Source organism: Pteropus medius, unplaced genomic scaffold (genome assembly GCF_902729225.1).
Source record: "Pteropus medius unplaced genomic scaffold, Ma_sr-lr_union100, whole genome shotgun sequence".
In the NCBI taxonomy this organism is placed as follows: domain Eukaryota; kingdom Metazoa; phylum Chordata; class Mammalia; order Chiroptera; family Pteropodidae; genus Pteropus; species Pteropus medius.
Window position 1 is genome coordinate 60,306,787 of NW_024349800.1, and position 15,730 is coordinate 60,322,516.

The window sequence follows — 15,730 nt, forward strand, 5'->3', positions numbered from 1 at the left end:
ATTGTATCAGGACATTTGAGTAAAACTCTATTGATAACAAATGTGTAACTTTTGCATTTAAAAATAGTTGGTACTGTGTAATTATATAGAAAATTAAAGGAAAAATTTGAAGAAGGGATCACTGAAAATTGTTAAACAGTGACGTTGGATTAAAACAAATCAAAAGACCTAGTCATACCCTTGTTTATATGGATGTGTGTGTAAAATTTTATAAGACCACCAGAAAGAGTGCTCTTTATATAGACAATTAAAAAATATTGGTGATATGTATTATTAGAGGTATGATTACATAAAAACCAACATATAGTGAAATATTGTTTGGAATATACATATGGAATTATTCCACTGTATGTGGAATCTTAAATTTAAAAGTAAAACACACACTGCTTTAGCCAGGCACTCTCCCCCTATATTTATTATGAACATTTTTAAAAAACACTTCCTTTATAAAAGTAATAACCATTAAACGAAGGCAGTATAACAGTATTTAAGTACTCAGGCTCTGGAGTCACATTTGGGTTAATTTCTTACCTTGTGTCATCTTATGAGTTACTTAATCTTTTAACCTATTAGTTTCTTCTCAGTAAAATGGTTAAAATGAATACTTCCTTTATAAAGTTGTAAAGTTTAAATTAAATCTAAAGTACATAGTGACAGACATGTTGTAAGCCTTCAACAAATGCCAGATTTGTTTGTTTATTATTGTGGTTAAAAACGCATAATATGCAGTTTACCATCTCAACCAGATGTACAGTTCAGTAGTGTCATGCACATTCACACCGTTTTGTACCCAAGATCCAGAACTCTTCCATCTTGCGAAACTGAAACTCCATACCTGTTAAAAACAGCTCCGCATTCCCTTCTCCTCCAGAGCCCCTGGCAGCTACCCCTTCTAATTTCTGTCTCTCTGAATTTGACTATTCTAGGTACTTTATATAAAGTAGAACTGTACAATATTTGTCTTTGCGTGACTGGCTTATTTCACTTCGCATAAGGCCTTCAAGTTTCATCCATGTTGTAGCATATGTTAGGATTACCTCTTCTTTCAGGGCTGAATAATTTTTCTTTGTGTTTATATGCCATATTTTGCTTATTCATTGGTAGATGGACATTTGGGTTGCTTCCACCTTTTGGCTGTTGTAAATAATGCTGCTGTGAACACAGTTGTACAAGTCTCTCTCGGAGACCCTGCTTTCAGTTCTTTTTGGTACAGACCCAGAAGTGGAATTGTTGGATCATACGATAATTCTTTTTTAAGTTTTTTTGAGAAACCACCATACTGCTTTCCATAGTGGCTGTACCATTTTACATTTCTACCAACATTGCACAAGGGTTATGCTTTCTCTGCATCCTTGCCAGCACTTGTTATTTTTCATTTTTTTTATAGTAGCCATCCTAATGAGTGTGAGGTTCTCTAATTTTTATTTTTTCTACTTAGAGGCTTAAATGGCCTTTTCCCCCTCTAGTTTTCCTAAGGAAGCTAAATTACTGAATTTAGATCTTTTATTAAATTTGCATTTATTGGTATAAACTTGTCTTTTGCTGCCACCCACAAGTTTTGATGAGTTGTATTTTCATTTTTGTTTAATGACATCTTAATTTTTGAAAAGTATTTTTGTTGTTTATCATTTTCTAGGTTGATAGTTTTTGTTTTTCTGAAACAGAAACTCTGTACCCATTAGGCGATAATAACTTCCCACCCCGCCTTTACACCGGTCCTCAGTAACCTCTTTGTTGTCTCTGTGAATTTGCCTATTCTAGATACCTCATATAAATGGAATCATACAGTATGTGTCCTTTTGTGTATGGCTTATTTCACTTACAGTGTTTTCAGGGTTCATCCATATTGTAGAATGATATTGTGGAATCATCATTTGAATATAATGAATACAGTTATAACTTTTTGATCTCTTTATGTCGTGTCATTTTCTGATTAGTTTCAATTAATTTTTTTCTTATGTGTTGAATTTTTGTGCTCCTTGGCTTATGGTAATTTTTTTTTGGTTGTCAGATATTACTAATTTTACCTTTGTGGGTGCTAGCTATTTCTATATTACAAATAGTCTTGAACTTTGTTCTAGGATGTGGTTGTGTTTCTTGAAAACAGTTTGATCCTTTTGTGTCTTGCTTTGTTATGCAAGGAAAGAGCAGTGGTTAATCTAGGCCTAATTTTTTCACGTTACTAAGGCAAAACTCTTAAGTAATCTACCTCGAGCCACACAAATCTTAAGGTTTTATGCTCAGGGTAGTATGGCAGGAACTATTTTCCACCCTCTGTCAGCACCCGGGGCTTGTTTTCCTAATCCTTTTTGGTGTTTTCTCCCCCTGGTTTTGCGAAATTTCATTTTTATGCAACGATCAGTGCTCTGCTGAAGACTCTGGGGTACCTTCTGTGTTTCTCTCTCCTCTTGGGTACTTTGCCCTGTAGCTGTCTTGGCCTCCCTGGGTTCTAGCTCTCATCTCCTCAATCTAGGGTGGCTGCGACTTGTAATATGTTCCCTGTCTAGGCTTGGTCACCTAGATACTGTCTGTCAGGTGGTAAGCTGTGACCATGTCTGGGCTTTGTTCTTCCATCTCGGGGATCACTGCCCTTCTTTGTCCTTTTTATCCAGTGTCTTATTTTGTTTGTTTATTAAAAAAGAATGAGAAGTTAAACTTTCTTGAATTTGCAAAGTTGAAAACCACCATAAACCCTAGGGTAGTGGTAATTCAACTTTAAGGTTTATACCACAGAAGATGGTTATTCTGAAGGCCTAAGCTAGCCTTTGCTTAAGTCTTTTAACTCTGCTAATATCCTTCATCAACTAAAGGTTTAGTGTTAGGTATGGTTAGTTTTAAATTACTGTGCTTTGGATCTCAAGGACACAGTTTGACTCTTCTAGTCTAGCCTACATCTCTTAATTCATTGAGAAATTTTGATGTATTTTGATTTTCATTCTCTGATTATTTTATTTTAGCCTATTATTCTGTAATGACACAATAACAGTCACAAGGCAAGCATTATATCCTAGGAGATGAATGTCAAGAATTACTTAAAATATATGAACGTGTAAAACATTTACTTCTTAAAGAAATTGAATTTTTATAATCTTATGGCAAAATAATTTTAAAGCCTGGGTGTTTGGGAATCTGTTTTACCTCTTATCTCTCAAGTGAAATGAAGACTGTCTACCTGAAGAGAAATTCACTGGTAGAGAAGACAGACACCAGGAATATTGAGAATAAGTCCTTCTTTGTGTAACATTTTAGTTTTTTTATCTTTTATTTTTTGGAGTACAGGAAATTAAGTACTATGGAAGAATTTGCCCTTCTCAGCTGCTCACATGTTTACTATGCTGTAGAATTTCTTAATGCTGTTTTTATTATTTCATAAATCTGGCATGATTTTTCTTTTTAGTAAGTCACAAAGTATGGATGTAAATTTAACAAGGAAAATTGTTTAAAATTGGTAACATTACATATACAAATGTAAAAATTCTGAATTTTCTTGGGCTTTAAGCCCCAGTCATTGCCTCCCCTTCCACCACCCTCTGATATGAAGTATTTTTTTTTTTTTCTCTTCTGCTTTTACAGTACTTCTCTACTTTTCCATCTTCTTAAGTTTGACGCTACCCTTTGGGGGTAATTGCATTGAGTAATTCTTTTAAGAAAGCTGTTTTAGAATGTATCCAAATATGCCTCTGCCCAGTATGGTAGCCATTAGCTACACATGGCTAAGTTAATTAAACTGATTAAAATAAAATCAGCTCAGTTCCTCAGTTGCGCTAGCCTTATTTCAGGGGCTCAATAGTCACATGTGGCTAGAGGCTATCATATTGGCCAGCACAGATATAGAACATCTATTGAGTATCCAAAATGTAGCTAATCAGATTGGACCTGAAAAAGGTGCCAGGTGCTATTCTTTCTATTTTAGATATACATCATTTAATGATGTAATTATTGTTTTTAATTTCTAGCAGAGGTTGTTTAGAAAAGTGAGTTATTTTCTCTCTATCAAACCTTCCTTACCAGTCTACATTTTGATGAAAGCTTCTCACTATATTTCGAGGAAATTTTCAGAGATTATTATACAGTGTTGCCTTGTTAACAGATAAATGGGACTTTGCTCTTTGTTAAATGGCTTGCCAGAAAAAATTATGGATATCTTTTTAGACATTTATTGCATTCCCGATTATAAGAGTAACATGTAGTTATTATAGAAAAGTAGAAAATGTAAAGAGTAAGAAATAAAACCTTATAACAGCCCAGAGATATTCTTACTGTTTTCAGTTTATATTATTTGCTACATTTTAAATTTAATTATAACTTTTTAAACCATCGGGAATGTGCTTCATATTCAGTTTTGTCCTTAACATAGTGGCATGAGGATTTCCCTATGATATTGTTAATTTTTTTCTCAAACTTTTAAACAAATGCCACAATATTAAATTAAGTGATTTATATCATAATTTGCTTACCCATTCCTCTGTTTTTGGACATTGTGTTCTGTGTAATGGTGCTCTTCGTTTTCTAACACTGATTTCAAGAGTATATAATCCTTTTCCCTATAATCTTTTTAACAAAATTTTTACCTTTTATAGTAATTATTTGCTTTAGGTTTATATCTTCCATTAGAGTTTAAGCCACTTGAGTTTAAGGACTATGAGTTGATTGCCTTAGATCTTACCTTAGACAATTGGATTGTCTGTTTTTATAGGTTTCGCTTATGGATGAGAATATGCACGAAATTTTAATGAAAGAATAGTTCAGTTTTTTTGGACATATTCCTTGCTGTTAGGGACTGTAGTCTCATTTTTAATATACATTTTTTCCCCCTTCTTTGCACCTCTTTTCATGGGAGAAAGTTTCTGGATATGCCATTTAAGGAGATAAATAATTCCTCAAGGACATCTACATTTGAGCATCATATTTGCCTGGCTTTATTCCATGCCACAATATGGTTTAGCTATTTGAAAAATGTCTTTAGTGGCAGACACAAAACAGTCAATCATGGGTGCTGGGATACTAGCCAAATTTAATTACGTTATGGCTTTGTAACTTTTGTAAGTCAGTTTTAACATTTTTCAAATACAAGGAGCCATCAGAAGTAAAATTAATAATATATGTAGTTTAATATTTTGCTTTTCATTTAAACTTATCGGATTTGATGGCATGTAAAATGTGGAGGGTATGAATCTTTATTTTACTTATGAAATATAGTTTGCTATGTGTTAAAGTTTATATTGGTGCCAGCAAATGTAGTCCTAAGCTATTCATAAGAAATTTTAAATGTACTTAACAGTATTGGGTTTCAGTGAATAATAGTAATTAAAAGGCAGTGTATGCAAAGTCTAAATCAATTCCTTTGTCTGCAGTTCCTGCAGACAAAGCACATATGTCAATCGGAATAAGTATAAAGAGAGCGACAAATCAAAAAACATTTGTGATAGTGTTTTCAGTTGCTTTATTGGACTATGAGGAGAGCATTACTCTGAGCATTATTCTGAAATGAAAGTTATTGGATGAATAGTTTTTCCTGTCAGTTTTTTTTTTACATTATAAAATTTAATCAACAATATACCCTTTTCATATTTCTGTATTAATACATTTAAATCTGTTTCATTCTTCTTAATTCTCTACATAATTTCATTAGATGTATTATAAATTATCCATTACCTCTTCTCAAGGACTTTCGAGTCATTTTAGTTACATCTAGGTCTCAAAGTATATTCTTATGCATACATATTTATATATTTATGCAGGTCCTAGAGAAAGGCTAGAGTTTATTTTCCACATTTCAAGTAGTGTTACATATATTTACAATAAGAACAAAATAAAAGTTTATGATTATAATGAAAAACTTTTTTCTTAAGTATTGGTTAAGTATTTGAGGGGAAAAAATGAGGTTATTTTTTTTTGCTTCATAATGCACCAAAATAAACTCCAAATAGTCAAAGGGGATAAAGGCATAATGAAAACCAATAACAAAATGAAACTATACAAATGCCCATCTGCTCTAAACACAATTGATATGCCAAGCAATAATGAAGAAAAAATTGTAGTTTTTATTTGCTGAAAGCAAACAAAACTAAGAGAGAAAGTTACAAGATAAACTGAGAAAAACCATATGCTCAAAAAGGCACATAGTACCTTTTAAGGAGATGAATGTTTTCTCAAGGACATTCACATTTGAGCATCATATTTCCCTGGCTTTATCACATGCCACAATATTCTTAATATAAATTTACCATTCAACCTGAGATATCAGTAGAAGAATGTTTTAAAGAATTTAGACAGTTTACTTGTCTATTAAATTCTTAATACTTACTTTGTTTTTATGTTTTAGAATCTTCATTTGATTATTTGATACAATTTCAGGTTCTCCACAGAAATTCTCCATCTTGTTATCCTGAACATATTAATAGTAGTAGATTTGAAGTTTGTGTTAAATTTTTGGATCTTCTGTAGGTCTAATTTAATAAATTTTTGTTTTCTCTTTTTGTGTTATTTTAGTTTTATCTTTATGACTGCTTATGTTTGACTGCTAGACACTGTATATGCAAAACTGCTTAATTAGGAAATATTACCTTTACTTAGGATTTATGTTTTCTTCTGTCAGCCCATTAGGATTGAGGTGGATACCTTAATCTAGTTGGTGAATTGAGTTGGTGAATTGAGTTGAGGCAGATTTTCAGTCTTTTAAGGGTTGGTCTCTTTGGTATTTTTTTACTTTTTAAATTTTTTTATTCCTATGGTGTAACCCTTTAGTGCCCTTAGGTTAAAGCCTGGGCTTTTCCTTCTTTGTGAGTTCAGAACTCTTAATTTCTATGTTCCCAGTCCCAGGAGAGTGCTGGAATCTCTCTGCAGCTTCTCAGCTTCTGAACTGCAGCTCTGTAGTCAACTTTGGTCTCATCAATTCAGGCCCTTGCGCTCCCCTCCCCATTTTGGTCTCAGTGGTGGGATTGGCTTGCAACAAATTAAGTCTGTCTATCTTTGGTGGAGGTAGAACTCCTCTTTGTTACATTGTCCACATGTTTCTTGTTGTTGTTTTTGAGTCGTAGTTTAGGGACATTGGAATCTTTAGGAATTTGATATATAAGGATTGCTCTCATGATGAATTCAGAGCCATTTGAGAATTGTCAGGTGTATTGGTAAAATCTAGGATCCAGGCTCAATTATAGGACAAAATGGGCTCATTGTTCTGAGCAGATTTGGACTCTTTCAACAGAGTGTTCCTTTCTGTGTTTATTACAAGAATGAGTAGATAAGAATTAGTGTGTATCATTTATATGGATATTGGCAATATCTTTTATGAATTCTGAACCATATGACTAAGCATAGGAAGTACAGGAATCTCCCACTTAAAACCGCTTGATTGTGATCCCCAACTCCAACTCTAACCTTTTAATTTTATGTTAATTGTAAGACTTTATGATAATGGCCAAACTTATGTTTAGGATTTACTGAGTTGCAGTTCGTGTTAACATCAAGTGACACAAATACTGTCAAGCTACTTCCCTTATAAAAAATTTGCCAAAATTTGGGATCAGATTACCATAATGTGGACTAAATTAGGAGAAATTAAACATGCCAATACTTGTTATGTGGAAATTTACCAGGAAAAGTATCTTTAGGCCATATTCGTTTGACTTTTATTTTGCATAATTAGTTTAGCTCATTCATAAAATCCCTCAAAAAAAATTTGGCATAGCTTTTATATTAAATGATTGTTTTCATACTCAGGAATGTTAAACTACATTTTTGTGTTTTATATTCTCTTTAATTTTTGTGATTTTGGGGGGGTGGGGATGAGGGGAGCAGTTGGTAGGGAAGGTGACTGAAATAGGTTCTCAGGTATAGAGTCCTAATTTGTAATACTATTTCTGTTGGAAATTAGAATTTGATTTTTATACATTTTGATTTCATTCACTATCGAAGAACCAGATAGGTTCTGTAAAATGGATGAGGGTCATGCGTGTAGGTCAATTAATGATTATCAAACCATGTATATGAATTAAGTATGTATATATACACATACAGGCATACAGTTTTTTGTTTCATTTTCAGAAGCACTGGGTTAGATTCCAATATATTTGTTATGTAGGGATTTCTTTTAAGATAATGCCATCTGTCATTTTGGTGATAGTTATGCAAGAAAAGGTTAACTGTATTATCTGATAACATAGGAGAAAAAAGCATTTATAAAATGCAGTGCTACTAATTTGACCACTTCATGTGTAGAAACCATAAGATCAATTTGCAGATTTTTGGATTTTACTATTTTCTTAAATATGAACTATTCAGGATGTTTTATAATACTTGAAACTAATCGAGGTCATTGTGGTTAGCTTTACTCACAGTCTTGGTAGTTTTTTAGGGAAATAGCGTAGTAAAATATGAGACCTCAGTTATCTATGTCCATTGCTTCGCGTTGTTGACTTTATTAGAATATGGGTTTTCTGTCATTCTTTTTTTCCTGGAGAAAACTCGCTTTCTCTGTGTATTATTTTTCAATAAAGTCTACTTAATTCTTGTCTGTCAGCATTTGAATTGTTTCTATTGTACTTTCCACATGCTGTTGATATTTTCTAGATGTACTGTTTGGCTGCAGTATGACAGCTTTGCTTTCTGCTGGAAATAGGTCTGTTCACCAAGCTGACTAAGGTTTGGCCGCAGGGACGGTATTAGCTCATTCATTTGTTCTAGAGACATATTTGTTGAAATGATGTCCCAGAGCTATCATATTAACAGTGGAGTTCTTTTACCTGTTTCAGTATTCCCTTGCTAAAATTGGAAAGTGAACTTACCTTGTAATTGTATTTTAAGTCCTTTGTGTTTGAAGGTCTTTGTGTACATACATCCTTTTAATATTTATTTAGCAGCTACCACGTGCCAAGCTCTGGATTAGATCCTGGGAATGTAGCGGTGAACAGAGCAGATAAAAATTCCCTGCCATCAGTTTACATTTTAATGAGGAACTGGGCAATAATAATTATTGTTTGTAAGATAGCGATTGATGGTAAAGAGAAGAAAAGTAAAACAAAGAGGAAGCTCTAACTATGTAAGGTATTCACGTTTAGATAGTGAGGTACTCCTGAAAGGTACCTCACTTATGTAAAGACCTGGTGGAATTAGGAGAGCCAGCCGTCTGGCTACACGGATATGAGCATTTCAGACCGGAGGAAAGAGCAAATCCAAAGGTCCGGCCAGAGTCAGGAACATGCCGTAGTGTGATTTAAAACACAAAACAAAACAAAAATTTTTACTTGGAAACATTTTCAAATTTACAGAAAAGTTTAAAAAATTTCTGTATACACGTTGCTTAGAGACCTCACTCGAGTTTTGTCAGTTGCCCAAATAGTAATGTTCCTTAGATCAAAAGTATCTAATCTGGGTCATACATTGCATCCAGCTCTCATGTTTCTTTAATCTCCTTCAGTTTGGAACAGTTCCTCAATCTTTCTTGAATTTCATGCTATTCACAGTTTTGAAGATTACAGGGCAGTCATTTTGTAGAATATCCCTCAATTTGGGTTTGTCGAATGTTGTCTAATTATTAGACCCAAGAAACATATTTTTGGCTACAATTTCACAGAAGTGATTTGTTCTTCTTAAAGAATCCTATTTGGTGATACACAGTTTATCCCATTAGGTAGTGCTAACTTTGATTACTTGATTAAAGATGATGTCTACCAAGTTTCTGTTACTCCCCCTCTCATTTTAAAAGTAGAATTTTGTGGGGAGTTACTTTGAGACTCTGTAAAGTTATGTTTCTGTTGCTACTTTCACCAACTAATTTTAACACCCATTGGTGTTTCTCAGCTAAATTAATTTTTATCATGATTGTTGCCAAACGGCGATGATATTCTGATTCAAGTAGTCCTGCATTTATTGTTTGGCATTTTACTGTAAGAAAGATATTTAGTTAATTATTAATTCATATCAGTTTGTATTATGATTCCTGTTTTATTCCATGGGTTATACTCCATTACTGTCATTATTTATTTTAAAATTCCAATTGTCCCAGATTTGCCACTGGGAGCCCTTTCATGCTGGCTTGTATGTCCTTTTAACATGTTCCCATCAATCTTTGTGTACTTCTTTACTTTTGCAAAAAGATGCTTATCTTGAAATAATTATAGGTTCATAGGAAGTTGCAAAAATAATACAGAATGGTCCTGTGTACCCTTCACTCAGCGTTCCCTGATGGTTATATTATCTAACTATGGTACATTATCAAAATCAGGATGTTGGCATTGACGTAATTCATATGTGTAGTTCTCTTCCATTTTCTCCCCTGTACACCTCCTTACTTTTGGAGTAAGATGCAACAGATTAACCTTCTCATTGCCCTGTTCTAGTCCTGGAATCAGTCATTTCTCCAAGGATCCCTAATTCCTTTTAGTGGAGAGTAGTATTTTAAAATGCGATCTGGGTGCTAGGTAGGTTCATTGCTGCTGGAGCGTCTCTGCACTCAGGAGACCCTTTCCGTGGACAGATTGAGGAAGCATGGGTGTGGGTGTGTTCACCCACACAGACAATTAATCTGTATTTTTGTATCTTCATATATTGAAAACCATGAATTTACACTGATACTTATAATCTCAGGCCACTGCTATGTGTTCATTCTAGCTCTTCTCCCCCTCCCCCGTTTTTGTACTTCTCCCAATCGTGAGAGCTGGTATCTCTTATCTCATAGTTAGTAATTTGCTCAGTTCCTCCATTTTAGTCAGCTCCCGACCCCATAGGACTGTAGTGCTGCTCAGACGTCCCTTCTCGTGAAGGCTGCTACTGAGCTACCTTCCTACTCCATTTCTCCTTACTCCTTGTATACAGGCCCTGTAGAGATTTTACAACAATCAGAAGGCCAGTGTGGCTGGAGCAGAATGAATAAGAAGGAAAGTAATAGAGGATGAGGTTTGAGAATTAATTAAGAGCCTCCTAGGTCATAGCTGAGGATTTGTGCCCTTGGAGGTGTTGAGCAGAGGAGCGATGGGATCATCTCTCTCTGTTCCATTGAAATAATCTGAAGGAGAAGGGGGAGCTCAGAGTTACAAGCAGGGAGACATGATAGTAGGCTTTGCGGTAATTCAAGTAAAATGCTAGTGTCTTGAACTAGGGTGGTGGTAGGGGGTAATGAAAATGGTGGAATTACGAATTCATGTTTAAGGCAATGCTGGCATGATTTGGATTTAGGAGAGAGAGAGACAGAGAGACAGAAGTCAAGCTTGACCCCGGAATTGTTGGCCTGAGTATTTGGAAGGATGGAATTGCCTTTAACTGAGATGTGGAAGACTGAAGGACAAAGTGGTTGCAGTGGAACAGGGCACAGTTTTGGACATCGTCATTTGAGATATTTATTAAACACCCACATAAATTGTGTGGCGAATAGGCATGTGGAGATACGGATCAAGATTCAGGATTTCAGGTATCTGGGATAGAGATGATGAATCTGGAACCCATCAGCACTTAGAGACAAGATGAGATCTCCTGTGGAGTAGTGGATTTAGAAGAGAAGAGGCCCAAGGACTAAAGAGAAAACCAGCGAAGGAGACTGAGAAAGGGTAGCTAGAGAAATACATGGCAAACCATGTGAATGTATTTTCATCAAAATCAAATGAAGAAAGATTTTTCAAGAAGTCGATAGTGAAGGATCGTTCGAAGATGTTTATAGGTCAAATGAAATGATAATTGGGTTAACAATGTGGAGGTCATTGACAGGTATGAGAAGAACAGTTTAGATAGTTTGGCGGTGGAGGTGCTGGTGGGGAGGGGAGAAAACTGGAGTGAGCTCTAAAGAGAAAAAGAGAAGAAAAGCTAAAGACAGGTAGTATCGATACCTCTTTTGAGGAATTTCCCTATAAAGGGAAAGGGAGAAACGGGGTGATAGCTGTATGGGAAGCGGAGTCAAGGGATTTTTTTTTTAAGAGTAAGAGAAATAACATGCCAGTGGCAGTAATCAGATAGAGAATAGAGATGCCAGGATGGCTATGGTAGGGGACAAAGGAGAATTGCTATAGTGTTGTCTTTTAGTAAGCAAGGGGACGTGTGATTTAGTGCATAGGTGGAAGAATTGGCTGTAGCTAGGACTATAATAATAGCAAGATAGAAAGAATATATAGGTACAGATGCAGGACTGTAAACAGATTTGGTGATGAAAGCTTGTGCAAGTTCTTAACGAGATAAGAAGCCAGGACCTTAGCTGAGAATGCAGTTGGGAGAGATTTTTGAGGTTTGAGGAGAGAGGAGAAAGTTTCAAATCATCCAGGAGAGGGAGAGAGAAAATAGGCCAGGGAAATAGACCAGAATTGCCAATCAGCTAAGGGCCACTTGAGCATGGTTGTGTGCTTAAGTCACGTTTAGCTGTGGAGGTACAAGTACTGAGTAGAAAGAGAATTGGATTTAATAAGTGATGTGGTTTTTCCAGGAGAGTATGATTAAGTGAGAAGAGCAAGAGGATAAGTGCAGGGCAGTGATTAAGATGATTGACTGGAATTTAAGTTATATAAAGAGTAGACAAAGGAGTGAGGAGGATGAAGCACAGTGGAAAATGATTGGATCCAGATTGAAGGTCCCCTTTGAATCAAAAGATTGTTCGAGTTGTATTAGCATGAGCTGGAAAGATAGGAAGGGTGGTCAGTGAGTAGGATGCTTAAAATTGAGGTTATAGAGGTGTTGCAGTTATTGGTAATGATAAGGTTAAGGAGACCACAGGAGTGAGTGTCCACGATAATTAGAAGGATATCTTTTCACTGTTCTCTGCCTCCTACAAAACATATGCTCCCCCGCGCCCCCATCCCAGGTTGTCTGGAACTCCAGTAAATGTTGCTTCTAGCCCAAACTTGAATTGGGATCATTACAGGAGTTTGAAATAGGTTATGTTTCAGTAGAGATATGAAGAGCTATAGATAATAAACAATACTTGATTGTCAGAGTAGCACTGTGATTTAGACGTTGTATTACATAGATGTTGAAATAATTATAGTAATAATTAGTTGAAATTTAAAGAAGGAAAGTAGTTTTTTTTATGGAACACATTAAATGAGTGATGAAATGGTTTTTGGTTCCATCTGTTAGTATCAAAGTTGTGCTAATAGGTTTAGATGTTAAAGTTCAAATTTAAAACACCTTTAAACTCTATATCTCTTCAATGACATAACCCTTAAATGCAAAGTTTGTATTTAGGTAATAATGAAAATAATGGAAATAATAATAACCAACATTTATTGAATGATTGAGCTTATGTATAGGGATTGTTTGGAGATGAAGCTGAAATTTAACTTCACAACTTGCGGAAAAATGATTTTTTATATTTAGATTCTTGGTGGGTGGAAACCATATGGGCAAACTTCTGGTTATATAAAATGAAAGAGAAGGTTCTGTTGGTTTAATTAACTGAACAATTGACTAGAAGCAGGCTTGGAGGACTTTCTTTGTCATTGAGTGGAAATGTGACCAAGTTGTTTTACTTTCTGTAAACGAAGCACTAATAAACAAAGCTTTGTTTGTTTGTTTTACTTTGAAATTTTAAAAAATGCTGCATTAGCTCTATGTCAAAGTGGCTTATTGCCTGAGCGTCCTCCCTCACTCCCTCCCTCCCTCGGCCTCTCCCTCCTGCTCCCTCCATATACATACATAGATCCACAAAGAAATAATAAATGTTGCTTTGTGTTGTTGGTCATTATCATCTTCAACATTCCTTAGTTACTAGATAGGCTTTGCAGTAAAAGCTGATCCTTTTTTTCATTTATAGAATGTGCACAAAGTGTAGGTTATTCTGCTTTTAGGTGCCTTATTTTCTCTTTAAGTAGTCCAGTCTTCCCTGGAGTGCCTCTCTAACGGAGCACAATATAAACATCCTGCCTCCAGTGTACTTAGAATATTGCTGTCAAGCCATTTTGGCTTAAGAAAAAGATGCTGCCGAACTAAATTATTATCATAATATCAAAATACTGAGGCCATGTAATTTTATTAATTTGCTTATTATAGGTACCATGAATGAAGAATAGGAAAACTAATAAAACCAGCATTTTTTTATGTATTTTCTTTGTAAATATTTATTATATCCTGAATGAGCAGATCCCCCCCCCAAAGTTTATGTACGATAATGAATTATGTGAGTTACAGAAATGGAAAATATTCCTTAAAGGTCTGATTTGCCTACAGTCAGTATTAGAATAGCAACTCTAATTTTATCTGCAGTAATAGCAACTCTAATTTTATCTGCAGTAATTTTTCCGTTGATTACCAGTGTTAAATTAAGAATAGGATTCAGACAGATGTATTTAATTTTTAGAAGAAAACATTTAGAACATAGTTAAAATTATTAAAAATAGTAATAATTAGTTGAAGCAGCATCACGGCCAATCTCAACCCTGCTACTTCATAGTTGTGCAGTTCTTGGAAATTAAGTTCTCTAAAGTTAATTTTTTCAATTAAAAAAATGATAATATCTGTAGTCCTCTTGGAAAATTAAATAAATGAAGTAATTTTAATGGAATTGAAATTAAATCTTATGTAACATGTTTGGCATAGTGTCTGAGTAACGGCACATCGTTGTCACAGTGGGACTTCCATGGTCAGTGCTCCTACGGACTTTACATGGTTCTTTGACTAATTCTCCTTCTGATTGAAATTAGGAAACCAGTTAAAAGTGTTGGATATGGAGCTGTTGGGCAATTTCATATCCAGGTGGACTGACAGTTATTCAGCAAGAACAACGTACGATAAAGACTTTTTTTTGAATGCTTGGAAATTGTAACGACTTTCTTTTTCCTCTTTTAACTTTTTGTTAATAGGATGGCTTAAATTCCTTGGTCCTTGATTTGGATTTTCCTGCTTTGAGGAAAAACAAGAATATAGATAATTTCTTAAATAGATGTAAGTATGTATAAACTTTATATTTGATCACATAACTATAGTTTGATGAGATTTATGTTTGATTAATATTATTAAAATTCATAAACTTATTAACTTATTAAACTTAAGTTTTTTTAGGTTGCTAATTGATTTAAATATTAATATTCTTTATTTTAAAGCAAAACTGCAGAACCAATTGCAATATATAAGGTAGGTAAAGTTCAAGAGTTTGTATAAATTATTGAGACTAATGATTTCAGGTTATTTATGGCAGTTCGAAGAGAAGTTTTAATATTAACAACTCTAAGACTTAGCTTTACATTCTCTGGAAAACTTAATGAGCTTTATGTTTGTATAAATGTAGATATTTCAGTCTAGTTAATAACAGATAATATGATAATTATTGCCATATATGTGGTAACGCCTCTAAATATCTGCCAGTATTGATGTTACAATGAAGGTGTAAATGAAGTTGAATTCTAATAAATTCTTAAAAGTAATTAATATATACTTTATATCAACACAGTAAGCTCTTTAATTGGGAATTGTCAGAGTCTGGCCTAATTTCCTAATTAAACAATCTTGTCTATAGTTTATAATATGTGATTACTTTTTTCAAAGCAGTAGGCTACCAAAATTCATCACTAAGATTAGCCTTGCAAGCGATATTATAGCAGCTTTATTCTGTGATTCAAAATTCACTCCAGGATTGCTTGGATCATCACTGTTTCAGCTGTCATCTAACTTGCTAAGCAACAGAGTCAGAAACAGAGTAGCTTAACTGCTACTTTTTGGCAGGAGTAGTGTTTGTTTAAGTGTTAATAAACTATAGAGTTTGGGTTCTTTGATGTAAATAAAGTTAATGTATATCTTAGATTTTTAAATGGCAGCC

General features: G+C 34.4%; 1 protein-coding gene across 1 annotated transcript in view; it reads left to right on the top strand.

Moving 5' to 3' along the window:
• The window catches only part of ROCK2 (Rho associated coiled-coil containing protein kinase 2), a 105,648-nt gene that overhangs the window by 23,978 nt on the left and 65,940 nt on the right, over positions 1 to 15,730 (top strand). Inside the window, exon 2 of the mRNA XM_039887844.1 lies at positions 14,778 to 14,859. Coding sequence (XP_039743778.1) covers positions 14,778 to 14,859 — 82 coding nt within the window. The remainder of the gene's footprint in view (positions 1 to 14,777; positions 14,860 to 15,730) is intronic.